Raw genomic sequence first — 27,307 nt, 5'->3', positions numbered from 1 at the left:
CTGCCCATCCACGGTCCAAATCGAAATACTCACTGTGCCATGTTCAAGAGATGTCAATTAGTCCTGGAACACATGTAGAAATACATGGAATTGTACAGGAAACCTACACATTGGTGGGTGTTGCGTATTGTGACCACAGAGAGAAAAACTGATATTTCAAAAATGTTGAAGAAACCTTGTTTTTTAAAGTCATTTTGAAACCGTATTTTGAGGATATGTTGCTTGCTTGCAACACCAATTTCTTCGCCATTTATTTTTTAATACATATATTATGGTGTGTATACTATAAGGTCATTTTAATTTGTTTGTGACATCAATTTAATGGAATATTTGACCCCAAGTGTCTATTTCTCTCATTCGTAAGAGGAACACAACCTTGGGAGTTTAGCCATAAAAATCACCAAAATTGATGATGGTTAGTGATTTTTTTTGTGAGGAAGAAATAGTTGCCTGCATTGTGTCCTCCTGCATTGGCTGAACGCGTTTTCATTTCCTCTCCTGTCTTTTAATCACAGAGCCACAGAGGAGATTTATTCCGTGATTGAGGTCATCTGATCTTGGCTTCTCCTCATATGCTGTGCCACTGCATACATAGTTATAATTATTATCATTTTCTGGGTTTCTCTTGTGCAGGAAATTTAATTTGGATCTTAAATAGAATATTAGGGAGGTGTCAGTACCCACGGTCACGCATGCCGACTCTCATATTAAAAACATATTTGCTGGAGCGCTGTCACGTTGGATTAAGAGCACCCCACACACGTCTTTTTAAATACTTTTTTTTTTACTTACCGTGTGTTTGTTTTTGGTATTATTTGATCAAAATGGAGCACAATTAGTAAAACCAACATCCTGTCAAAAGGATTAAGAAAAGCAAATGCTGCCAAACTGGTGAAGAATTGTACCACCTTTCAGCCAGTGGAGGGGATCTGTTCCCTGCCTTGACTGACATTAAATCGGGTTTAAGAGTTCACACAGTCATCCCTCCTCCCCTCTTGATCTCCCTCCTCTTTCTACTCACCCATTACTGTGTCACTCTAACCTTGTCGCCTCTCCTTTTCTGCCTGGGAAGGTCCTCCTCCCTATCACTCTCTATGCTGTTATTCTGTCTCCCTGTATTGGCCGTATTCTCCCTTATCATCCCCCTCACTGTCTCCCATTGGCCCCCTCCCCTTCACGTTAGAGTGTTTAGAGAAGGTAGCCTAACAGCAGGTGCTGGCTTCTGCCGACACACTGTACAGCCCCCTTGAGATGTCATCCGCAACTCTAGCAGCAGCGTCTGGCAGCTCTAGCACCAAAGACTTCTCTTCAATGGCCCACCGTCAGCCTCTACCAAACACGTCAGCCGGGGCCGGGCCCCAGGAGCAGGACACATGGTTCAGCCACGGGACGCGTCAGGGTCTGATCGGCTCGTCCTCCGTGGAGGACAGGTGGGCAGGCGGGGGGGTGTTGAGTCGCAGCTCACAGGAGGAGTTGGAAAGAGATGCAGAGTTGGAGAGATGAGTTGGAACAGGTGGCATTTCTAAAGGTCAAGACCTTTGCTGATTCAGCCAGGAACACAGAGTGGAGGAGGCAGCACAGGGTGCTAGTGTGTGTGTGTGTGTGTGTGGGTGTGGGTGGGTTTGCGTGTAGGTTTGTGTGTAGGTGTGTTGATTTCTGGTTTTACATTTTGGAGCACAAATGCTGTTAAATTCATAATGAAGTGCTCGAAAGTGCTGTGTGTGTGTGCTGTGTGGGGGCCTGTGTGTGTTTGGGTTAAGCAGAGATGGTCTGATCTGTCTGGGCACGCTGCCCACCTCCGTGTGACACACCGGGCCTGACAGGTGTCTCAGGGTCTCTAGCTACGGAAGGGACGATGAGCTGGCAGAACACACGCCGATTTTACAGACTCACATTTGCACAGCCGTGAACATGAGGCTTCACCAAACATTCAGACACAAACATATATAAAAAAAAATGCTCAAGCAAATCCAGTTACACATCCAGACACACACATGCACAACCCACAGGTTCAGCGGAGCAGATGGCGTGACGATACATTTTCCCTCAGCTTGTCTCCTCTACATCTCTGGGTAACAGAGGATGCCGGGGAGGTCATCGATCTGTGTGCCTCTGTGGTATCCATCTTTTTTTTCCCAGTGTTTTCTTGGTGGTATTAGTAACAAAAGAGGATTTGTAGCATGCTCACAACCATGATGGTTAATTCACAACAATCTGCGCAGTTAAATAAAATGCTCCTAACAAGCTTGAGGTTTAAAAAAAAAAAACTACAAAAGTTTCATCAGTTTTTTTATTTTTATTTTTCGTATTCTGAAGAGAAATAAAAAGTTTAAATATAGTTCTTATAGTTAGCCTGTGGTAAATTAAATGGCATGTTATCCTGCACTCCAGCCTGTAATATGTGACTCTCTGTGTGCCTGCAGGCTCACCTGGTGGCGGCCTTCGAGAAGAGCCTGAGTAACATGACCTGCCGCCTGCAGAGCCTCACCATGACAGCCGAACAAAAGGTACAAGAGCTCAGTCCAGAGTTAGAAATATACTGTGTGCGTATGGAAGGCGAAGGGATTAAAGAGAGGAGAAATTATTAGAACTGGTTCGACATTGAAATGATTCAGTGAAACCACACAGAGTGTAGAGGTCGGTGGTTACGCATTAATGGACATATTTTTATCTTTAGGTTCAGTTCCTGAACCAAGTGAAAGGTTTCTTGTGGAGTTTTCATTTTTCACCCAAGGGTTCTCTCATTAAAGTTTTAGCTGTTGCCTGACTTTTTCCTCTAACTTTACTCCTAACCTTAACAAAGGCGTTTGACTTGCTTCAAGTACAATTTTTTGCTTCACATAGTGGTAAAAGTGCCTGATTTTGGACCAACATGGAGCATATTCCCTGAACCTAAGGCCCAAAAATCCATTAAAACCAGTGTATTCTCCAGATATCCTCCAGCATTCATCTCCTCCTGGGTCTATTTCTCCCCATTTCCATAAAACTTGAATATTTTTGAAACGACAAGAGGTTTCAGGAGAGCTTGAATTGCACTGAAACACTGATCACATAGCAGAAGCAATATGCTCAGAGATATATCCCTACCACATATTATGAACGCTTCCCTCGGTTCACACACACATATTACACACACAGAGTGCTGACGAGCCCTGGCAGCTTTTTTTTAATCCTCTATAAATTAAAGCAGACTGGGATCTGGTGGGATGTCTTTGTTAAACAAGGCCGCCCCAACTTTTAATTAAAGCGGAAACCCTATCTTCAGCCCTCAGTGGGTTTTTCTGGAATGGCAGAATAGGAGACTCCTTCTATCTGATCGTGTTGGTTCAACAGAGTGGAGCTTTTTTTTTATTATTATTCCAAGCAGGTGGTGCGTGGTTGGGGCAAATCCACAGGGAGACTCCTATTCTTTTCATTTTTGCCTCTCATTCCCTTCCACTAAAAGCCAAGCCAATGCCAGATTTAGGAATCTGTTCCCAGTGATGAAGCTCCACACATTTTGCCAAATGAAGAACAGCTTTTTGGTGCGTCATCCTTTGTTTTAACAACCGTCTCTCTCTCCAGGAGTCTGAGTTGGTTGAGCTGAGGGAGACAATAGAGACGCTGAAGACCCAGAACACCGACGCGCAGACCGCCATCCAGGTGGCGCTCAACGGCCCTGACCACCTGCACAAAGGTAATGAGGGAACCAGCAGGGGCAATCATGATGATGGCTGCCTCAGTGTTCCATGACTCGACGCATTTTGTCTGATTGGCCCCAGGGGGAATTCGGCCCCTAATAAATGATGTGTTTTGTGCTGTATAGGTCAGTTTTGGAAATCCTTAATTAGTCCTAGAAACAACCTGAATCAGTTGTGTAATCAATTTTCTAACCATTTAAAGTATCGGAACTCCTCATAGCAGATCATTCAAGACAAGCTGACCCCCATGAGTTATTGGAAGTTATAACTTATGATCCATATTTTGCAGCAAAAGCCATTCAAGGTATAGTGGTGGAGTCTGGCTACAAATTGCCTTTACATGCACAAAGGATTCACAGGAAACAGTCCATGTGTGTAACCTGGTTTGTTTTATCTCATGCTTTATCAGTCTCTCTTTTTACTGGTCATGCTCATACAGCTGTATCACAGCTGCATTGAGTGCTATTGCTTACCCAACATTTCCCCCTCTGCTGTTAGTTCACATTTAAAGTGTTTCAGGCTTTGTTCGTGCTGCAGGCAAAATCAGTTTTTATTTTTTCTTGTGAATATGTGACTTAGATCTGGGTTTTCTTTTTTAGTGTGAACAGCACAAATGCCATGGAATCTCATCTTTTAACTTCTGACTTCTTAGTTTGTTTGGCTGTGCTACATTTCTGACACATTACCTATTCAACAAGTGTTGGCTGTAGTATTTAACTTAAATATTTGATACCACCAGTAACCATCGATGTCGCCACATCATCCTTACTAAAATATAATGGCTGATAAGTTTAAAGAGAGGATTGAAGAACGTTTTGTAGCTCCTCTTTTCAGTGCACTAAGGAAGATTTTGTCCGTCACTTGCAGACCTGCGGATTAGACGGCAGCACTCATCAGAGAGCATGTCCAGTATCAACAGCGCAGCCAGTCACTCCAGCATGGGCAGTCTGGGCAAAGACGCTGAAGACAAAAAGAAGAAGAAGAAGAGCTGGGTAGGTGGATCGTCATCATCAGAAAATATAAAAGACATAAAAAAAACCTATCCAATCAGTTGCAGCAGACATTCAATGACGTATCGTTTTACATTTAGTTTTCTAGTCATTGTTTAGGAGGTGGTTTAAATAGTGAAAGGCAGGAAGTCTATTTCAAATATACTAAATTTACATGGATGAAGGCAGTTTTGTGGAATAAAGCTTATTGTTCTGTTGCATTCACTGAAAGAGCTTCAGAATCAGCTAATATTCAGAATGTACCTGCATATAGCCCGACCTAACCATGAGCTCAGGATGACTGAGTTTGGATGTGAATGATCAAAAGTAGTTTGATCATTTCCATCACAAAAGGAAATTCATTTTTTTGAATGCTGTGATTTTCCTCCTTCTTCCTTCATCCATGGGAAACCCGTGTTAAAGTGTTTTTTTGCGCAGCTATGTAAGTGAGTCAGCTTGTGAATGATTGGTCTTCCAGATTCAAACCAGTGGCTGCTTGGTTCATATCACCACTTACCTTCTTGTGTTTGGAAACTTCTGATTTTGGAGGCAGACTCTAACTGGTGATCTGCAATACCCTAAAGCCTCTTTCTTAACGGCACTTTACCATCATATCCCCGTTGCTAGGTTACAACGCCGAGATGGTGTCAGCTGAGTGGCTGAGGTACCATCCGGCGGTGAGAGCTAACAGAAGGGGTCGAGCAGAGTCAAACCGCCTTGCAATTATTGTTGGAGACGCACTTTGAATTTCACAGACAGTGACAACAGCATGCAAATTAGGTTGAAAAGAGGCAGAGTGGTCGCTAACCTGCCCAGAGGTTAGAGAAGTGCTGTTTGAATATCTGAGTCAAGTGGGAAAGTCTGGGCTGAACTGAGAAACACTACACACTCCCCACAGTACTTTTGAGAAGGGCTCTTAATCCCCCAGCTACTCAACTGGACTTGGTCAAGTTTGAGGGTCTGGAAAGACTCAAAGTTCTTACACAAAGTTCACTCTTTTTGAGGAAAACAAAAATTGAGGTTCTTTGATGGCTCAGTTTGCTTAAGTGTCCAAGTTGTATTTTCACTCGCCATGATGGTTGCAATGTGTCCTCTGACCCGTCTCCTGTGTGTCTTTCTACTGAGAACTATGTCAACAAATACCCTCAATTATCAAAAAAATGCTCATCCACAACCATAAAGCTCTCTCCTCTCCCTCTCTCTCCCTCTTTCCGATTTTTCTGTTCTTTGCTTCACTGTACAATAGCGGCTCAGTGTCCTTGGCTGGAGAGAGCTGTTATTTGCTGCAGCCCCCTGAGTCAGACGGATGACATATTAGAAGTTCCGTCTCAGCCAAAGAGCGCAGAGCCAGTGTTCCCTCTCTGCTGCAATGCAAAACGCCTGCCCTTGAAATAAATGCATGCTCACAACCCAAAAGTTCACTGCTGAGAGTGACACCCAAGTCTGCTAAGTTAAGTAAGACCCATAACCTCTTCCAAAAAAAACAAAAAAGGCAGGCTCATGAATACAAATCAATCCCTTACTTAAGGAGCAATTATGAATTAATTAGCATAAATCCTGCCTCGGTGCACACACGGCCGGAGACGTGGATTGAGTTGAACTTGCAGAAAGGCAGCAGATCATGCTAACAGAAAGGCAAAAAAAAGGTGTTATAATGAAGTGGGAGGATGCCGTTCAATGGCGCAGGGACTTTGCACCAGCAAGTAGGCTACTGACCTCCTGAAGTAGCTTCAAGCAGGACACGAGCCTCCCTGTGGAAGGTGGCAAACAGTGTCCCCAAAGAGGACTGTCCATTGGCTCACTAACATGACTCGACATGGATGTGCAAATGTGTCAAAATCAATCCGCCCATTCCTTATTCTATAGTTGCTTATCCCGCAAGGAGAATGGGGGAGGGCAGCGTTGCAAAATATTGAAGGTAGTTTATGGGAACTTAAATCAAATGGATGTTCTGTGTTGGTGTTTTCTGTTGAGCATGATTCGGGTCCCGTTGATTTCATGCAGCATCTTGCACTACAGCCTCGGGGAAAACATGTCTGCCAATCAGATAAAGGGAAGATGAATGTCACGCAATCATAATAGACATCTACTTCATTATCATCCTGCTCGCAACAGCATTAACTGTATTTGCTAAGGACAAAGTGCTCAGTTAATCAGATGCACTAACGGCGTTTATCTTTAATCAAGCGGGGGGGTGTCTGTGGGTGGTTGAAGTGATCGGGAGTGTGTGTTAGCGCGTCTTAACTTTGGGTGTGTTCTGCATCTTCAGGTGGCCGATTCCATCCCCGCTCAGGTCAGTGGCTCCCAGAGTGTCCTCTGTGTGTGTGTGTGTGTGTGTGTGTGTGTGTGTGTGTGTTTTTGCTGTGGTTATTCCCTGTCCTCTCCTTACCCCCTTGTTTGTTCCTCCTTCCTCCCCCCCTCAGAGCAACCTCTTCTTTTCCCTTCTCTGGAACCGTCGGCATGGATACGGCAACCCCCTTATTCCTCCCTTCTCGTTTTCCTGCTCCCTTGTTCATTTGGATTGCCTGTTCAGCCTTGATTTGTAGGGTCATTTAAAAGCCTGGTCCCCTCGTCTCTCATTTCCATCTTTAATTACGGTCTTGCTTTTTGCCTCCCTCTTTACCTAAACCAGACAGTGACCACTGCTTGGGAAACAACACAGAGTGACTTCCTGATCTGGCAAGATGTAATGTCACCAGTACCTTATCTCTCAGGGAACTGACGCTGGCATGTTTGTGTTATCTGTCTTGCAGTTGCGCAGCTCCTTCAAGCAGGCGTTCAGCAAGAAGAAAACCAAATCCCAGTCGGCACATGACGAGATGGAGGAGATGACCGACTCACTGCCGTCCTCACCCAAACTGCAGCACGACAACCGGCAAGGCAGCATCGCCACACTGCACTCTTCGCCCTCCACCACCGAGTGAGTTTTTTACGCATCCATCTGCTCTCACACATACATAACGTATACACACACAGGTAGCTCCTTCTCCCTGTACATGCTTCAATGCATACAAATCATCTAAATACTTTTCATTGCTCCTTTTTGTTTGTTTTTTCCACACAAATGTCTGTTTATCCTCACCACGCCTTTCTTTTCTGACCTCTCTGTTCAATCCTCTTTTTGAACGCCCCTCCCGCTGTAGCAAGTGTGTTTGCGATAGCAAGTCCTCCCCCATTTGGACGCCAAAGAAAAGGCAAAACGGTCATGTGGTCTACAAGCACCGATCCCGGTAATAGGCGCTGCACGCATGCTCCCAGGGAGTGTGTTTGCGGTGGGGTGTGTTGGTTTGGCTTTTCCTCTGCATCTCAGTGCCGTAAGCACCTTGGCATGTTGGAGGTGATGATTTCTTTGAAGCGTCCAGTTCATGAGAACTAGCAGTAGGCTGAATAAAGGGTGAGACAGATGAACTCACACCAGTGCAAAATGGCTTTATGTCTTTGGTACAAAAGGCCATTTTACAAACCAGCAACCAGCATGCAGGTACTGTGCTCCTGTGCTGGAGAGCTAATTTCACTTCTAAGCAGTTTGACGTGGAGCAGAGCATGTGGTTGTGTCAGTTATAGAATATTTCATGCAGTGAGCGATACAAATGTGACTTATTATTGTTGTGTTTTTGACTTTGAGCGAAATAGCATTGCATCTAACTCTGTATTAGATCTCTGCCTGGTGTTTGTGAAAATAACTGAATCGGGATGATGGGACAACTACCACAGCACCAATTTAAGGACTCTTCAGTATAACTGCAACATGTGTATTATAGTTGCTCATTCTGTGCTAGCAACGCATTGTAAGTAAATGGGGAGTATTGTAAATGGGGGGGAACACGCCTTCCCAATGTCCCACCTCTCTGCAGCTGACTCCAGCTTCCCTCTGAACTTTCCTTTAAAGTGTGTATTTTTTCTCTCTAGATTATGTGTGTGTGTGTGTGTTTTTGGTATAACCCTCAAGGTGACCCCCCCATCCCCCCTTCCTCCTCCCTGTGTGTAACCCCGATCGCAGGCTCTGCGAATGCACCGAAGCCGAGGCGGAAACCATCCTCCTGCTGAAGAACGAGCTGAGGGAGAAGGAACTCAAGCTAACAGACATCCGCCTGGAGGCGCTCAGCTCCGCCCACCACCTGGACCAGATCCGAGAGGCCATGAACCGCATGCAGGTGAGATCATGCTGGAGCTAAACGCAGTTCAAGCTCGTACTGGGTGACCTATGGGTGTACAACTCAAATCAAAATATCCAATTGGCTTTGGGTCAGTTTGCCAGACGCAGATAGAGGCATCTCAAGGAGAAAGAAGCACCTTTTGTTGTTCTACAGTTTATTTTTTTTCCTACTTGCCTTAATTAGTGTAATCAACGTTTAAAAAATGCCCCATCCCTATTAATCTCCATCACCCCATGAAAAAAAGAAAGTTTCGAAATGTACAAAAAAATTCAAGACAAATACATGTTATGGCAGACTAATGCAATTTATATGTAGGTTTTCCAATGTACCTAAAAAATGGTGCGTTATCCTAATAGAACTATGATCTGTGAGGGCTGAATAACACCATTCCTCTAAATACTGATTGAACTATTAGTAATGGTGTTGGTAATGAGGTACAAACTATGTTTATTAGGATTTTTTGGTTTCTGACAACTTTTGAATGATTAAACATGCACCGGGTCACATTGACCCGGGAACATCATTGCTGTTCCTGGCAAACGAACATAACAGGAGGGTTAAGGCACTGTAGCATGACAGCTACTACCAGTTACAAAAGCTAACACTGCATTCAGTGGGTTAGTGGATGGCTGATGGGGCTCCAGTGGGGCACCAGGAGGGCTGGAGGCTAAATATTAGATCTTACACACATACAAATACAAAGCCTCTCCTACTATGCTATATCTATACAACTAACACTCATGCAGGTTCACTATTAAATTGTAGTACATAATATTGCTTCATTACCCACAGAACTATTTCTGTAAGTCTGAAAGTATGAACGTTAGAAATATAAAACTAGGGAGAAATGGGATTCTGTGGCTTTCCAGCTATAACAAATCACAATGAGCCAGCAAGCTGAATCACCTCTAAAACTAGCACTTAATAAATGCTGTGTCATTTAAATAAGCTGTCAAGGTAAACACGCCTCAGAGAGGCGGAATTAAATTGTTTAATTGCCCCATGAAGCTGAACAAAAAGATACAAAGTGAAATGTTTCTCCCCAGAAAATACACATATTTGATTTGTTGATATCATTATCATTGATGTGTTGCAATGCGACGCCACCCATCAGTTCAAAGCATACTGTTCAGAGGTGCTGAGTCATTTCATATTCTTAAAGGAACGCATGTTCAAAGGATATCACCATAAATGTCTCCACTGTTAACTGGCTCTTTGTGGATGTGGATTGCCTCGTCTGTAGAAGCCCATAGTTTCCTCTCAGATCTGAGGATCATGTCAGGCTCCTTATCTGAGACTTAACCTTCAGTACAAAGACAGCCTTGAAGATCAAAAAGCTGCTTACAGCCCTTAACTCCAATAATACCGATTCGATACGACAACAGTGGCTCAGCCTGAATACAGGGAATATGAGTCTTTGAATGCAACTTCTGTCCGATTTTCTCTCATTTACATTTGTTTGTCGACACACAGAACGAGATCGAGGCGCTTAAAGCGGAGAACGATCGCCTCAAGTCCAGCGGCAACGCCACGCCGACGGCCACGCCCCTCAAGACGGCCCGGCCGCCCTCCGAGACCTCCAGCACGTCCTCATCCTCCTCCCGCCAGTCCCTGGGGCTATCGCTCAACAACCTCAACATCACTGACACCATCATGTCAGGTCGGTTCAGTGTCAGCGGTTGTGTGGTGTCTGCAGCGCGTCCATCTGAAGTGTTTGTGTGCATCAGCGCTAGCAGCCTGCAGTTGTTTCTCAGAAGTGAGAAGTGTGAGGGTGGTGGAAGTGAGAAAAATAGACTTGGATAGTCCAGTTTTAATTACAAAATCGTAAAAAAAAAGGTAGTCAGCTAAAAAGAATAAAACCTCAGTCATGTCAGTGCTATGTTCTTTTGTCTCGTTAAGCCGTAGGACACACTTTATGGTTTGCAGCAACTCTTAGGAAAGATTTTTTTTTCTCGGTTGCATCAAGTTGGATTAGCTCCCTCGAAACTCGCCTCACTAAATGTGAGAGAACTGTGTTTGCGGAGAGAAAAGATCCGGAAGAGCCCCGCGTGAAATGATGAAATAGCTGCTCTCTCTACTGCGCGGGCTGGTTAATGCAGCAGGAGCCTGTTACACACACACACACACACACACACACACACACACACACACACACACACACACACACACACACATACACATACACATGAACATGCTGAAAATGTCTCCAGGCCTGATCCATTGGAGAAGTGAAAGAGTTCTGTCCCTCTCTCACTTGTCCTGTAATTAACATAGAAGGCGCAGCTCTCTCCGGAGACCCGGGCCCTCATTAATTGATGGGGGGGATGAGCCGAAAGCAGTGACGCGTGGGAAGACGAGTGGGCCAACGGGCTGTTATCACCCCAGCACAGAGCCCTCAGCTAGGGGAAGCCATCCGAATACAAAGTACCTCCTTCCATCTCCAAAAATGGAGACCGGGAAAAAGAGAATAAAGAGAGAGACTTGGAGTTGTTAGCAGCGTCGTCGTTGTCAAAGGTTAGAGGTGAAAAATAAGTCAAACTGTCCAAAGTAGAAACACGGCTAAAATTGCTCCAGTATTGTATTGTTTGTTATCGTCTGCTCTGTGCTAGTAGTGGTCCGTAATAGTTAAAGCTGCTATAATATTTGTTTTTGATTAACAATGGATCACATGACTACTTGTATGTTAAAGATGTTGCTCAGTGTGACAAATCCACAGGGAGTAATCAGCTGATTGTTGTAACTTCACTGTTTTGGGTGAGTCTCACCGCTGTCATAGCACTGTTTTTGGCAGATGCAGTCAAATGCAAGAAAAAGCACTAAAAGACCGCTTTACACAATACATAGACAAGGTTAGTGGCTAGCTTGTGAACACAGAGGAACATTTAGCAGCTAAATAGCCAAATATATTTCCCAGGTGTTGGTGGAGACCAAAATAGAGCTTAAGGAGAGTGAGTATTGGACTTAAATTCTCCATGGTGGTCAAAGACATGACTCCCCATGAAATGAAATGGATGTGTAGATAGGCAGATGCTTGCTACTTAGTCTGACAACCTAAAAGGTGTTGATATGTCGTGTTGGTGAAACAATCTGCTATTGCTGGTTCAATTCAATATTAGATGACCAAAATCTGAAAAGAACATCAAATATGAGAATTTTGATGCCATTTGATCGGCCACAAAGGTAAAAAAAAAAAAGTTTAAATCTAAAAACTCAACAAACTAAGCCTCCAGATATTTTTGATATGTGTGAACTGAGGAAACTGTTATCAGTTTGCCTTCAGCTGTGTTGCTGTTGATGGAGAATCTGAAACGTGCTGGGTGTCTGACTGTTGCTGTGAGCTGACTTTAGTGGGTTCTGCTTCTTTACACACATTGTCAGGTTGATGAAAATCATAAGTCATTTATTTCTTCAAACAGTTGTCTCATCTCTTGGCTACTTAGTGATTTGGTCCCAATGATGTCAAAGTCCCCATCCTCTTACTGACTTTAAAGTTCAACGCTCAACAAATACCTCTAATAACCCTCCTTCTTTTGAATGATTCCCCATCCTATTTTATTTGTTTCTCTCCCTTAGTGTGTACTCTTTTTAATTTTCCAACATGCAGTCGTTTTTGAATGATCATTCTGTGCACTCGCCGGAAAAAGTTTTGTATGGAAACATTGATTGAATGTAAAAGTAATTATCACAAGAAAGAAACCCATTATCTATCTTTTTTTACTTTGGAGTCTGTTTGTCCATATCCAGCTCTAATTTGCCAGCAGGCAGAGTGAGAGTTTGTTTGTAATGAATCAAGTTGATTGTGTCTGAAAAGTTCTGTTTTTTTTCCAGATATTCTGCTGGATGACAGCTACGAGGGCAACCTGCGCAAAGAAGGCCGCAGTGTGCGAATAGTGGTCACCATCAGCAGCGGGCCATATACCACAAAGGTTAGTGGTCAAAGAGTGGACATTCTTTCTCTTTTTCTTCCAGCTAAAACCACTGTATTGGTCTTATTGGTTCTGACTCCAGTTGCTATGAATCATCTCACAACACTCTAGGGAACAAAAGGCCAGGCGTACCTGATTGGGTCTATAGGTGTGAGCGGGAAAACCAAATGGGACGTCCTGGATGGGGTCATACGACGCCTCTTCAAGGTAAACGCGCTCATTGATCAGAGGTTCAGGTCAGTTATTTAGGCTCACGATACACACTTTGACTTGTCATAGCAGGAAAAGCACACGCATGACTAGTTACATGAATAATAGTTTTGTTCCATTGCGTTTGTCAAAAAGTCTGCTGTGAAGAAATGTTTATCCAAATATTTTCCGGTAGTTGAATCCCTCTGTTCTTATCAAGTGATGTTTTATATGTGGTTGAGAATAGATGATTTGTTATTTGCCTATTCTGATAAGATGTTTAACAGGAATTAATTAATTCATTTCATTTAAAAACGCAACAGTTTTTTGAGATGAAACTAATCGAAAAAAGAGAGTAATGCATGGGCTGTTATTACGAATGCTGTATCCATCCAGCTGACACTGTTGCCCCATATTTATTAAAGTCATTTTAAACCACTTTGGTTGCATGGAATTGTATTTTGTATGCTGCATCCTACCAATGGAAGAAGGCATACTTCTTCATCTTCTAGAGTTCATTTTTAAGACTTATATACCTACAAACAAGAGGTTAAAAATTCTCTCCACACCGCAATGTGTGGCAGGTGCATCGGAGGAAAGCACAACTTGATTAAAAATGGAAAAAATGAAAGATCCGGCACACTATCTCTGTTACTGGTATTATATTTATTTATAAGATTAACAGGCGCACACAACAAGCTCCAGTGTCAGTTTGAAGAAAAAGTTGATCAACATGACTCATAGTCTATATTTAAGCATAATCAATAGGGTAGTTCCTTATTTCCCGCCATCTCTCTAACCCCTCCCTCCCTGTAGGAGTATGTGTTTCGGGTGGACCCTCTGACCAGCCTGGGTCTCAGCTCAGACAGCATCGTCTCCTACAGGATGGGTGACGTGGTTCGCTCCCACACCTCCGAAGTGCCTGAGCTGCTGCCCTGCGGCTACCTGGTGGGCGACAACAACGTCATCAAGGTCAACCTCAAAGGTACGGCAGCGAGGAAGCAAGTGTTTCTATTTCAGGATCATAGCCGATGTTGAAGCCAGCTTTGAATTCGCAAGGAAAGCATTCTGGAGTAGAGAAAGAAATATTAACTTGAACCGCATTTAATGAAATAAAAAATGCAACTGCATTTGTTTTAGTTTATTTTCTTCTTACTATCCATCCTATTTCCTCCTTGCTTCCTTCCTTCCTTCCTTCCTTCCTCCCATCCTCTGCATAGGTGTGAAGGAGAACAGTATAGACAGCCTGGTGTTTGACACGCTGATCCCAAAGCCGATCATCCAGCGGTACCTCAACCTGCTGATGGAGCATCGTCGCATCATCCTCTCAGGACCAAGCGGCACCGGCAAATCCTTCCTGGCCGCCAAGCTGGCCGAGTACATCATTTCCCAGATAGGGCAGCCGGTGACCGAGCACAACGTGGCCAGCTTCAACGTGGACCAGAATTCCAGCAAGGTAGGAATTTAAACACTTTTACACAACTTTAAATTTAAACTTTTGGTGTGTTCACTCTCTCCCAGTTTCCCTTATGTACAGTACTTTTTTTAGTAACTTCCTTGATCTCCCAGAATGCCTTCCTACACCCAAAGAAGTTTATCATGATGTGTGCATGTAGAAGAGAAATCAATATTTTTTTCTTAAGTTGTAAGAAGTGACCACCAGTCTACCAGACATGGTTTTGCATATCAGATGCACATATTAAAGGGATATTTTAGATTTTTTTTTTAAGTGGGGTTGTATGAGGTACTTATCCATAGTCATTGTATTACTTAGTGTAAAAGGGCATCTGCACACCCCCAGTTTGGAGAAAGAGACAAGAGTACCAACACAGGGAAAGCAGCAAAACGTATTTTAAACACCTAAAGAAATCAGTATCAGTTTAAGTGTCGGCTATATTTGGAATATGTTCAGTGCATTATCTTGCTGTCAGGCAGCCCTTTCTGACACAAAACTAAAGTTGTTATCTCTGCTCTCTTCAAAGCCTAAAAAGTCCATTGACAAAAAACAGTAATTTGACTTCGCTGAAGACAGAAATTCTCTACCGCTGCCTCTATCAGTTTGTTTAATTTTTGTTATTTGTGTGACTCTGGTGAGTCTGAACCAACCCCTTTAGAAATTAAAGTCATACAATAATACAAACAAACTCACCGATCAAGGCAGCGTTAGACCGGCAACAAAGCAGGGAAAATATTGTAAATATAGCGTACATTTCAACAGATTTCTTTAGTTGACTAAAACACATTTCGCTGCTGCTCCCGTGCTGGTACCCCAGTCAGTGTCTCCAAACTCCATCTGTTGTAGGTAATAAATACACTGACTATAGAGAAGCACCTCATGTGAAGGAATTTTCCTTATTGTATGTTAAACTTCCCTCATGTAGGTTAAAGGTAACTTAAGACAGGGCTGTCTGTCTCTCTTCCCCTGCCTCACTCTATGCGCCTGATAACGCAAAGTTGGTTCTGGCAGCTGGTAGGCCAAGGCCAGCTAGAAACCTTCTGTATTAGTTTTAGACTCAACAGGCTGGAGTCTGGTTGGAGACGCTGGATAAGGAGACTGTACAGAGGCTATGTTGTTGCTAGCACAGCAACAGTAGATGTATTTCCTTGTTTAGATCTTATATCCAATAGAATCCTCACACATGCCAGGCTGATGTAGAACTAACCCTATTTGGATATAGCGGAACTTAGCTGGTCTGGGGAAGGTTAAATACTGTGCTCAAGGACACCATCTTCAGAATTGGATAGCAGTACGCTGTGATTCACGTGGTGTTTGCCTATTCTCCTCGATCGAGCAACAATAAATGTTACTGCTTAAGACATCTGGGTCTGCCGAAACTTCTTCTGTCTCGAGGGAACTAGCTCTAAGATTCCCACCACACCTCATACAGCCCCACTTCTAAAACATTATCTTCTTAACAGATCTGCAAGATGTATGCCTGGTTATATTTGAATTTCCTTCTGCCACTGAGTATGTACAAATTGGTCCCTCTGCCTCTTCTAACATGGCTTTTCAGTGTATAATCATACTTGCATGCTGAATGCTGGCACCAAACTGCAGCTCTAGAAAAAAGGCCTTTACTCTGTGACTCTGATGGACTGACTCTAAAACCTGACATTTTCCTCTGATGTTTTTCATCATCCTTCAGCAACAGGAAAAATATACTAGCGTTTAAGAATGCTCTCCAGAATGTGACATGCATCACCAGTAGCAGACATTAGGGCAGTAGGGCATATAGAGTTGTAAGGAGTAAAGGTTGACTCTCATTTAAATAACTAGAATTTAACAAAAAAGACATAGGAACTCATAATTTTTCGGTGCAAAATATTGCGTCTACTGAAAACCTGTCTGTTAATGCTTTCTTGCCCAGGACCTGCGTCAGTATCTGTCTAACCTGGCAGAGCAGTGTAACTCTGAGGAGACGGACACAGAGCTCCCCACTGTGGTGATTCTGGACAACCTCCACCATATTGGCTCCCTCAGTGACATATTCAACGGCTTCCTCAACTGCAAGGACCACAAATGGTGAGTCTGATATTCAATGTATTTAAAAAAAAATATATAATAATAATCTTAACTCAGAGAACTATAATGGCAAAAATAACACATTTTTAGAAATGCCTGGCGAACTGCTACATAATTCAGCGTTTTTTTTAATTTACATTTAGTGACCTTGGTTGTGACTGAGAATTTTTATGTGTCTCCATCCAGCCCTTATGTTATCGGGACCATGAACCAGGGAGTTTCCTCTTCTCCTAACCTTGAACTTCACCACAACTTCAGGTTTGTGACGCACACTTTAACTACAAGCTTGACTTACTCTGAACTCTACTGCTGTCAATCAAGATGGTATAGCTACGGTGAAGTTATTCATCATATTGGGATTGTTGTAATGTGCACAGATGTTATCGGCTCCATTTAGGAAACGACTTGTGGTTTTATCTGCTTTGCATCGTCTCACCTGTCAGATAATGTGTTTGATTTCACCCCTCTGTCAACATGTTCTTTCTCACAGATTGTAAAATAAAAGCATTCTTCCACGGGGAGCGCTGTAATTACATCTCTCAGATAATTACCCTCGTTAAATGAAAATGATTGGACCGTTCTGAGTGAGAATCATTTCTGCTCGGCATGTTTGACTAGCAGATGATTTGGCAAATATAAAGTCATTAGGGAAAGCCCGTCATGGGCCAGACATTTAATAAGAATATATTATGGTAAAGTGGAATGAGCCCAAATCTCTGAGCTGCTTTGATGAGAAATGTGGGTTAAATCTGAGCTGATTTATTAGCTCATCCGCTTCTGTTTCACCATTGATCGTCTGTCCTGTCGTAGGTGGGTGCTGTGCACCAACCACACCGAGCCAGTCAAAGGCTTCCTTGGCCGTTTCCTGCGGCGGAAGCTGATAGAGACGGAGATCGATAAGAACATGCGCAGCAACGACCTGATTAAGATCATCGACTGGATCCCCAAGACCTGGCAGCACCTCAACGGCTTCCTGGAGGCACACAGCTCCTCCGATGTCACCATAGGTCAGTCTCACACACACACACAAACACACGCACTCTCTCTCTCTCGCTGTCTGTACTACTGGACCGATACCAAAGAGATTGAGTGAGTGTGGTTACCGTGTTAGATGTTTGTGCTTGCGTCTGCTCGGTGTGTCTTTTGTATTTTTCGCCTTCCATTCTACAAACACTCATCACATGGGCTCTTTTGTCCTGGCAGGCCCCCGTCTCTTCCTGTCCTGTCCCTTGGACGTAGAAGGCTCTCGGGTTTGGTTCACCGACCTGTGGAACTACTCCCTGGTGCCCTACCTGCTGGAGGCTGTCAGGGAAGGGCTGCAGGTACGTCCTGTCAACGCGTAAAATGAACTCTCTGGATCACAAAACTTTTAAACCTCTGTTCTAAACCTCCACTTCTAGAGGTGGACAGTAACACAACACCCAACTCAATTACTATAAGTAAACATCTACTCCAATACAACTCAGATGGAAATATTGGACTTTCCACCCCACTACATTTATTTTGCAGCCATTGTTACCAGTTACTTTTTAAACACAAAACATGTGATTCGTTTATAAATTATGATGCATTGCTACAGATTAAACTATCCAAAAGCAGCGGTTTAGAAAATATTAAAATCATTAAAGTGGTGATACCATACTGTTAAGATACTCCGATAAGAAAAGTCTTGCATTCTAAATGTACTTAAGTAAAAGTATGTAAGTAAAGTCAGATAAAATGTAATCAAAGTCAAAGCAGAAAAATGGACCCTGCGACTGTTACACTATTATATCATTGGATTATTGTTACTCATGCGTCAATGTAAAGGCAGGACTCTGTTGTAGTTGGTTAGGGTTATGCTCAACCAGCTACTACAACTACAACTATTAACTAATGATTATTTTCATTATGGATTCATCTGCTGATTATTTTCTCTATTAGTGGATTGATTGTTTGGTTTCTAAAAACTCATAACAAAAAATTATTTAATTAATAAGGAAAACCATGTTTTCTCACATTTGAGAATTTGGAAGCATGAAAGTACTTTCACTCATTTAGTTGCCAATACTTCTGTACTTTTACTAAAGTGTTTCTCCATGCACCACTGTGACTGGCACAGCTGTTTAAATGATAATGAAACTGAGAAGATAATAATATTCACCACACTCTCTGATTTTTATGTCACTGCTCATCATAAGAGGCACATAGAATAGATTCAAATGAAAAACAACAGCAGGTGAGCTAGGACTCCTCAATTTGTCCGTGTGCTGGTGATTGCGAATATTTTTTCTCTAATTTGTCTCCCATCTTCTCTCTCTTTTTTTTTTTCTCGTGTCCGTTCATACCGACACACGTGCAGCTGTACGGCAAAAGAGCAGCGTGGGAGGATCCATCCAAGTGGGTGAACGACACTTATCCATGGAACGCCGCCTCGCTGCAGCAGGAAGGCCAGTCGCTGCTCCAGCTGAGGCCGGAGGACGTGGGCTACGACGGCTACAGCTCGTCCAAGGAGGGAGCCTCGTCCAAGCAGGTGTCCCAGAGTGACACCGAGGGAGACCCACTGGTGAGGAAGACACGCAGTAAACAACTGTATGGATTATTCTGTTAACAAGTTTATGTAAAGCATTTAAGACGATTCACATAATATTATATATTTAATTAAAATAACTCCAATGTAAGAAATCAAACAGCAGGAGAGGAATCTGAGCTGAGTGATGGCAGCTGCATGTGTCACCACCCAAAAGATGGCAACAGAAATGAAAATGCTAAGGAGATAAATGCCTTATCCACATATGAACTGTAACAACACTGATACAGTTCATGATGCAGATCCATAAAGTTATTCAATTCAGGGAAGGCTGTTTCCATAGAAACTTGGGATGAGTGTTACCTTGGCTTTTTCCAAGTAACAAACAAAAAGCAAAGAGAAGCTAGTAGATAGTAATGTAGCTAGGTGGTATAAACTCCTGAACACAACCTTGGCACACACATATGTACACACACACACACAGGAGGAACAATTTAGGGAGGATAAAGAGATAGAGAGAGAGAGAGAGAATGAATTTCCATTTGGTGGGTTATTGCAGCCCAAGAGAAATTAAAGAGTAGTCATCCAAAAACAACTGGCTCGATTTAGCAAGTGTGTGTGTGTGTGTGTGTGTGTGTGTGTGTGTGTGTGTGTGTGTGTGTGTGTGTGTGTGTGTGTGTGTTTTGTGTGTGTGTGTGTGTGTGTGTGTGTGTGTGTGTGTGTGTGTGTGTGTGTGTGTGCGCCATCCAGGCGAGACCAGTTCTAGAGCAGGTGTGCCAAAGCTCATTTTAGGAACACTTGAGGCAATGCGCCAGATGCAGCAGCACTTCTGCATCATTTAGTCCATTAGCTCAGTTGCAGGGATGAGAAGTTCTGCAGTTTTGTTGCGGTGATTTACTACAAGGTTTTAAAAGTGCCTTTTACCACATGTAAAATATGGAGACGACGTTTGTGAGTCATTAGACTAGGTGTTTTTAAGATCACACCAGCTCACTGGGTCTTTTTTCACTGAATATTGTCTTGCATTTGCTGGCCTCTCTCTTTGCCTCTGTTGTTAAATTGCCTGGTGTCCTGCTTTTGCTTTGCTTTCTCTGTGAAAGCACTTTGGAAACTCAGTTTTTACATTTTTTTTTATTTAGATAGACAGGTCATGGTTTTTCATTTATTTGTTTTCATTTTTTTTTTTTAAATCTATTTAATTTATTCCTTGAATATTATGTCTCTAGTTTATGTGTTGCTTTTATATTTTATCATGAAGCACCCGGTGAAGTCATCACCGAAGAGTTGCTATGTTGAATACCTTGATTTACTAAAATAAATTCCTGCTACCACAATAATATCTAACTAGATAGCACGATACCAAAACCCTTAACAAACCAAATACAACAATGCAAAAAACTACAGTTGTTTTCCAGGTCAAGACCAAAGCAGGTTTAAAAAAAATCACTTCTGCTAAAAACTACAACTATTAATTACATTAAAAACTAAACTGTTACTAGTTACTGTTACTGCTAAGTATCTCAGTGCATGCACTACCTCAAATACTGCATACTTTATATGGTACATATCTTTATATCATTAAGGGGTTTCTTCGTCTGTGTGTTGCGTTTTTCAGATGAACATGTTGCTACGGCTGCAGGAGGCAGCCAACTACTCCAGCACGCAGAGCTGCGACAGCGACAGCACCAGTCACCACGACGACCAGCTGGACTCCTCGCTGGAGTCGGCGCTATGAGACCAAGAGCTGCGCCGGCAGAGACCAGAGACCCCCAACCCAGGGAACCTTTGAACCATTGTCGTCGCCAGACACCTCCAATAGTGCACAGATGTATGATGTGTGAAAAGTTTGATTATCCAAAATGGTATTCCCCCTTCTGAAAGAAAAACACATATTTTTACATAACAATGGTGCAATATTAAAATCAACTTAGTGAATGCTTTGAAGAGCAGCGGCCAACTTCATTCTCAGCTGATAATCAATCATGCAAGTTGGATCCATATATATTTTAAACACATCAGATAGGCAGGTTAGCCAGTCATTTTAAATGGATGTATACCCTTTTAGAATACAACTTTCATACGTGTGTAGGCAGGACGTGTCTGACAAGGGACATTAGTTCCTCCGAAGTTGACTTTCAAGGAGTAAAATCACATTTGTGCTCAGCCGTGACGAGTCACAGATCGCAGACATGTCAGAAAAAAAGAGAAAGCCAAGAGTTGAAACTGGATTTTTCTTTTCTTTCTTTTTTTTTTTATCCCAGATATATCTTCAGATGTTTACAATGGGGAAGGTTCTGTTGTTTATGTCTTTCCTTGTTTACAGAGGTGCTTCTCACACACACAAACACACACACAAGCACTTACAAAGAGGCAGAAGGAGGACACTGTCCTTTAATCAGAGGCTTTGATTGGTTCAAGCCCCCCCCCCCGTGACCAACAATCCAGCCTGCCAAAGTGTCCTTTGAGCAAGGCACTATTTATACCATCCTGGGATCCTCATCTCTGACTCCACTTATGATGGGAGTCAAGTAAGAGAGTACCGTTGAGTGTTTTCAGGTGATGTAGTGCCCTCTGGTGGCCACAATGGAGGCTCTCAGCTGTTGGACTCTGGCTGCAAACATATTTTCTAGACAAACAAATCAGATTCATCAGATTGATTACATGCTTCAATAATGTCAGCAACCAGCTGTTCAACTGAAGTGGCTCCTCACAAGTTGCTATTTCAGAGTGGATTGTTGAACTGCACACACAACCCCTCCTGCTCAGTCGTCAGTTGAGCGTCACGGTGCTGGTCTCCCACCCTGAGTCTCCTTGGTGTCAAGCCACCACTCGCTGCCCCCGGCACGCCATCAACGAGCACAACGAAAGCGCCATTGTCCGCTTGTCGTCCAGCCACAGTGCTACTTTGAAGGGGGGAAAAAATAGACATGTGCCAATATTTCCTTTTGATTTACTGCCAAACATATACAAAACCAGACAAACATAGAGACTTAACAACACAAGGCACAGCTGACCATGTTTGGAATCTTAGATTTAGTTGATCTTGGCTTTTCCATGTCACTCCTTAGCTTACAATGCCGCACGAGAACAGCGGGCAACAGTTTCTGTGGGTCCTCACAGAGCTGTCCTTACTGACCGCACTCTAAACGCCTGCCTTGACCAGCGGTTGTCCAATCACTATCACCCATGACTCGGCAAACTTGCCAAGCCTCATCTACAAGTTAAGTAGTGGTGCGCATAGAGATGTAGCTCGATACTCTGCATTTGAAGCGTTAGGAGGGTCAGTTGCAAATGTAAGCACGATTGGCTGACAAGATTACTATTTACAGTAGCAAGATAGCATTAGCCCAACACATAGCTTAGTGCTTATCCTAAAAACCTTTCCCCGTGTATCGTTATAAAGTGAGAAAATACATATATGTAAAAGTATGCAAGCTAAGCAGCCAAACAGAGTTATACTAGAATGAAATAGCAGCCTGGTCTCACTGGAGACAAGAACAATGCTGTTTCTTTACTTCCACGTGGACCAGCAACTGATTGGATGCTGACTGTTTGCCCGAGATGTGTTAAGTCTTTTAGCCCAAAATCATGCATGTAGCCATCAAATGCACATTTCTGACCCATATACAAGATTATCATTTTAAAAACAAGACAGCAGGAAACATAAAAAACGTTTAAAAAAACGTCAGCTTTCTAGCTACAGTTGATGAAATGTGCTTGAGTGGCAAATATGCAATTGTAATCACTGTCAGCTGCATTGGTGCGAGAACGGAAAGTTTGCCAAACTTAGCAACAGTACCGAAGCCAACGGTCAATTGCAAAAAGCTGAATTCTTGTGACGTTTGCGTTAACCTGCATGGAGACCCAAGCGGGTGGGGTTTTGCTGAAACAGGGCAATTCAGAAAGTGACAGGAAAGCAGTGGACTGGCTTTCACTCCAACAGATACGAATCAGAGCTGATCAATCAACAACGTATCAGTAATATAGAATTAAATGATGCAAGCCGACAGTGTCCTTCTTGGAGCTCTCCGGCACTCATTTGACTTGTCTTGTTCAGCATCGGCACCCATCTGGGATCCATGAGGTACCAAAAAAAGAATCCAAAGTGTTTTGGAATGCAAGTTAACCGGATCGGCCCAAAAGCTGCATAGGGGAACAGTGAAACTGGTGCTTTCTCACTGCCTTAAATGTGCAAAATTTCGGGTGGCATCCTCAGCTCCCAAGTGAGAAGAAGAGATGTTGATGTCGGATGATGATATTCTGCTTCCTGCTTTGTCAAAGAAGCTGCTTGTAGTCGGAAAAACAGCCTCTTTTTTTCTTTTTTTTCCTTGCGCTTTCTCCAAACGCCCTTTCTTGTTTCTGACAGTTGGAGTATAAAAGAGTTGATGCTGTATTTGAATTTAAAACTGACCAATATTGTAAAAAAAAAAGTTTAAAAAAATACATTTAAAAAGGGGTGGGGTATTTTTTAGTTGTTGTTTTTCTCGCCCAGTTGAGCTGGGCTCACTTGAACTGACAGGAGCACAACCAAACTGTTTTGGGTTTTGTAGCCTAATGAGCATGTTTTAAAGCTTTTTAAAGGGGATGCATTGAGGAGAGACCTTTACCGTTATGTATGCGTGTATTGGACGGAAGCCATTTAGAATTTTGATTGTCCTCTCTTTGTTTAACGAGCGGGTTGGTTTTGCACACTTTGAGGTCAGGGTGGGTTGTATATACTTCAGTCTTGCACAGTGAATCAAAGACGCATTCTGCCCTGTTGATGTTACAATATGCTTAACTCGCTGAGTAAATTATTGTACTTTGAAAAAAGAGAGAGAGAAAAAAATAAGGAGTGCAAAAACTCAACAAGCTGTCGGAAACGGGTGTGTGTCTTGTGGTGATTGGATGTTTTTGCCTATGAAGGAGGCACAAGGTGTATAGTAAGAAAAAGTTTTTAACTCACTGAAATCACAGACTAAACAAAACAGATAGGCACTTTTCCAGTATCCCCCCCCGCCGTAATATTATCTGGATCCTCTCCATCTTTAGGAATCCCTGTTGTTCCTTAGAAGCACTTCCTCTCTTGACATTTTCACCCGAGCTTACCGCCACGTTAGGCTTTGCCGGCTGTCCGAGGCACCAAAGCTGACCTGACACCGTACTGTATACATTAACCAACAACCAACAGGTGCTACTGGTCAGTCAAAGCCAACCAGAGACCAACAAGAAGTCATGTTGTCACAACCTCAGGACAATCCTACCCTCTAAAATCCTACCTGTGCTCAGCTTCGCACGTGTCTCTGCGGCCAAGCCTCTGATGGTTTGCACATATACCCGCAAGGGTGTGTAGCTGCATGATAAGGAGGTAGTTACCACGTAACAGGATGCTTTCCTTACCTACAGTTGCATCCGTGCATCAACATGAGCTTAGATCGCCCATAAGTCACCCTCTCCGCTACTCTACACTCCTGTTGTAGGCCATGAGTTCCCGAGCTAACAGACCTTTGACACCGTTAACAGTGTACACCATAGTGTTGATGATGAGCCGGTCGTTTTTCCCCACCCAACACTTTGCAGTTACATCTCAGTTGAAAAACCATAGCATTTACTCTGGTTTGAGGGAAAGTTTTCTTCTTTTTTTTTGGGTGAAACATTTGTCCTTAAATGTTTTATATTTTGTACATTTGTATGTAACATATCATGTAAATAGACAGAGACAGTGATTTAACTCATCTGGAGGATTTTGTAGTCTTTGTAAAGCCCTAATAAATGGTATTTGGTGTCACACGAGCAAACAGCATGGTGAGCTTTTTTTTTATGTGCGGTCTGCCAGTTTATTGAGTCGAGGGTAAAGGCAAGTGAATATTAAGAGTGTCAAGATGTTACGGTATCCTTTCCCTTTTAGATAATACAAAAAAGACATTTAGTACACTTGACAAATCATATCTTAAATGTACTTACTGGGCACAATAGAGATGGTCCCAAGTGATATTATCTCAGCCAATGTGACTGTTACATGTATAGATTTCTCTCCGTTGGTGATACCTTTAATTCTGGGTCCACGGAGAAACATGCTCAACTAGCAATGAATCTGGAGCTTAGTCTGTCAGAATGAAACTGGTGTTAGCTAAACGTCAGAGCTGTCAACAGTAGCATCACAGGACCATGAGTTAGAATATAAAAGTAAACTCCTGCAAGCGGTTTGTTATAATTACGGTAAGTGGACAACTTAATAGCTGTTATGAAAAATAAAATGTAAATTTGAATGTCACAATAATATTAGCCATGTCAATTATAATCAATAATGTAATATCTTAAATCAGAAAGCATTACTTAAAGAGATCTATAACACTAAATGGCATAACATTTATTTAAGACAGGGTGACTTTGTCATGTGTAGTCAGATAGAAAGACACACTGCTAGAGCCCAGAGCGTAACAAGTTTTTGGGCTTCTGACATCTGTTTACAATACAAATACAAATGAGCTTAAAAAGGGTAACCAATATATATTTACATCATACATTACATTACAGTCATTTAGCAGACGCTTTTATCCAAAGCGACTTACAATCAGTAGTATATTACATATCATTCACCCATTCACACACTGATGACAGGCTACCATGCAAGGTGCCACCATCAGACTCTAACTAACATTCATCATCCAGTCCACACCGATGGCAAGCCTTCAGGAGCAACTTGGGGTTAAGTGTCTTGCCCAAGGACACATCGACTGCCATACCATATTCAAACGCCTGAAGTATTAATTGTAATAACATTTCAAACGTCAAAAGTCCTGTTTCCAATGGGAAAATAGTACATATAAAATACTAGTAATCATAACTTTGAAAACATAGAAACTACTTTTTTTATTTTATTTTGAAGGATTACCTGATATGTTGTTTGTTGTCTTCCGGGTTGTACTTGGCTGCAGCCATAGCAAACATGGGGCAAGGCACAACTCCCGTGAATGAGTCAGAAAAAGACCTTAAAGTGTTTAAAAATGATGGAGCGTCGGTATCTTTACCGAAACATTCTTACTGGTATGACTTCTGGTTGTTCGTGCTCTTTGACATCGTGTTTTTCCTCGTCATGTATTACATAATCCCATAGAAAGGTAAGTGGGAGAAGTTTTTCATTCTGACGTTTTGTATGAGAGGGCGGCTACGGAAGTTGCTAAGCTTGAGCTAAGTTTGTCTTCTTAACACAATGTGAATTGATAGGTAATTTACATAAAGCTATTTATTTGACACTAACATCATTTCCTTTCACTTAATTTAACACAAGCCCAGAAGCTTGTATGTGTATATGTTTCTCTGACCATTCCTGCCCTTCATGTAGGTTTACCCATTCAAACATTAGTGTGTGTTACTGGCAACCACAGTGGTGAATGCAATGTGAACACTACCCAGTGTACTCTTTTATGATTTTTGTTAAAATACTGTTAAGACATGGAATGAAAGATGAAGCTTTGGCCTATGTTAGGTGTGAAATAGCTAATATATAAATTTAACATGTTTGATGTCTTTTAAAGGGAAATTACCAAAATTAGCAATTTAATATCGAGATTACATTCGTATCTGTCGACCCACTGATGATCATCAGCTTTAATACAGCTGTTCCATGTCAATTTCCTGATTGGGACTTTTAAATGACTAAGGATCAGTTTGGCATGTGCCTTTGTTTTCATTATGTAGATTTGTTAGGAAATTAATTAACCAATGATTGTATTCAAATCTGATGTAGGTTCAAGTGTATTCTTTCCGTAAGCACCGTGTTTTTTAAGAGCACGTTACAGTAATATTTGTGCTTACATTTGTTTAAGCTGCTTGTAGAACCACCGACATTTCAATACATTATTATATTCCTTTATTGATCCCCATGGGGGAAATTCAAGAAAAGAAATTCCATACATACTGTCCTTATTTAGTTTAAATAAAGTTGTTGTAGTCTCGTCAAATCACTGTATTTCATCTGTACTTTTCTATTGTTTTTCGCTGAGATCTAACCTTTTACTTTTGTTGTAGGTTTGTCCACTAGACTCTGGAGCATGAAGACATGTAGTGTTGGTCCTGTCCTGCTGTCAGGAATGCTAACCCAGCTTTGACTAAAATTTAACACCATGTTATTGGATGTCACATCCCAAGTTGCCATGACTTGGACCATGGAACTGCAAGTTTTATACTTGTGGATCCTGCTTTGACATCAGAGATTTGACCCCACAAAACTCCTACCTTCTGTGACCTGTTTCAGTTGCCTTGGACTGGATGGATTCACTTTGTTGCTGTGGGGAAGAGACAAACTTCAAGTAAATAAAAGTGACATGGTGATCTTATGATCCAGTAAGAGGG

At 42.4% G+C, this 27,307-nt stretch overlaps 1 protein-coding gene across 3 annotated transcripts in view; it reads left to right on the top strand.

The window, feature by feature from the left end:
- Positions 1 to 24,740, top strand: part of nav3 (neuron navigator 3) — a 294,795-nt gene extending 270,055 nt beyond the window's left edge. For 2 of the 3 annotated variants that reach the window (XM_054624281.1, XM_054624279.1), the window contains exons 24-40: positions 2,424 to 2,507; positions 3,565 to 3,676; positions 4,548 to 4,672; positions 6,939 to 6,962; positions 7,423 to 7,589; positions 8,670 to 8,823; positions 10,300 to 10,486; positions 12,655 to 12,752; positions 12,864 to 12,959; positions 13,758 to 13,926; positions 14,162 to 14,397; positions 16,310 to 16,464; positions 16,651 to 16,722; positions 17,275 to 17,471; positions 17,668 to 17,786; positions 18,806 to 19,009; positions 20,589 to 24,740. In XM_054624281.1, coding sequence (XP_054480256.1) covers positions 2,424 to 2,507; positions 3,565 to 3,676; positions 4,548 to 4,672; positions 6,939 to 6,962; positions 7,423 to 7,589; positions 8,670 to 8,823; positions 10,300 to 10,486; positions 12,655 to 12,752; positions 12,864 to 12,959; positions 13,758 to 13,926; positions 14,162 to 14,397; positions 16,310 to 16,464; positions 16,651 to 16,722; positions 17,275 to 17,471; positions 17,668 to 17,786; positions 18,806 to 19,009; positions 20,589 to 20,708 — 2,319 coding nt within the window. In that variant the 3' untranslated portion in view covers positions 20,709 to 24,740. The remainder of the gene's footprint in view (positions 1 to 2,423; positions 2,508 to 3,564; positions 3,677 to 4,547; positions 4,673 to 6,938; positions 6,963 to 7,422; positions 7,590 to 8,669; positions 8,824 to 10,299; positions 10,487 to 12,654; positions 12,753 to 12,863; positions 12,960 to 13,757; positions 13,927 to 14,161; positions 14,398 to 16,309; positions 16,465 to 16,650; positions 16,723 to 17,274; positions 17,472 to 17,667; positions 17,787 to 18,805; positions 19,010 to 20,588) is intronic. The other variant, XM_054624280.1, reaches the window with a different exon arrangement.
- Positions 24,741 to 27,307: the final 2,567 nt, after the last annotated feature.

This window comes from Anoplopoma fimbria, chromosome 23 (genome assembly GCF_027596085.1).
Source record: "Anoplopoma fimbria isolate UVic2021 breed Golden Eagle Sablefish chromosome 23, Afim_UVic_2022, whole genome shotgun sequence".
Classification (NCBI taxonomy): domain Eukaryota; kingdom Metazoa; phylum Chordata; class Actinopteri; order Perciformes; family Anoplopomatidae; genus Anoplopoma; species Anoplopoma fimbria.
The sequence above is the reverse complement of the archived record's forward strand: the minus strand, read 5'-3'. Positions and strand labels throughout refer to the sequence as shown.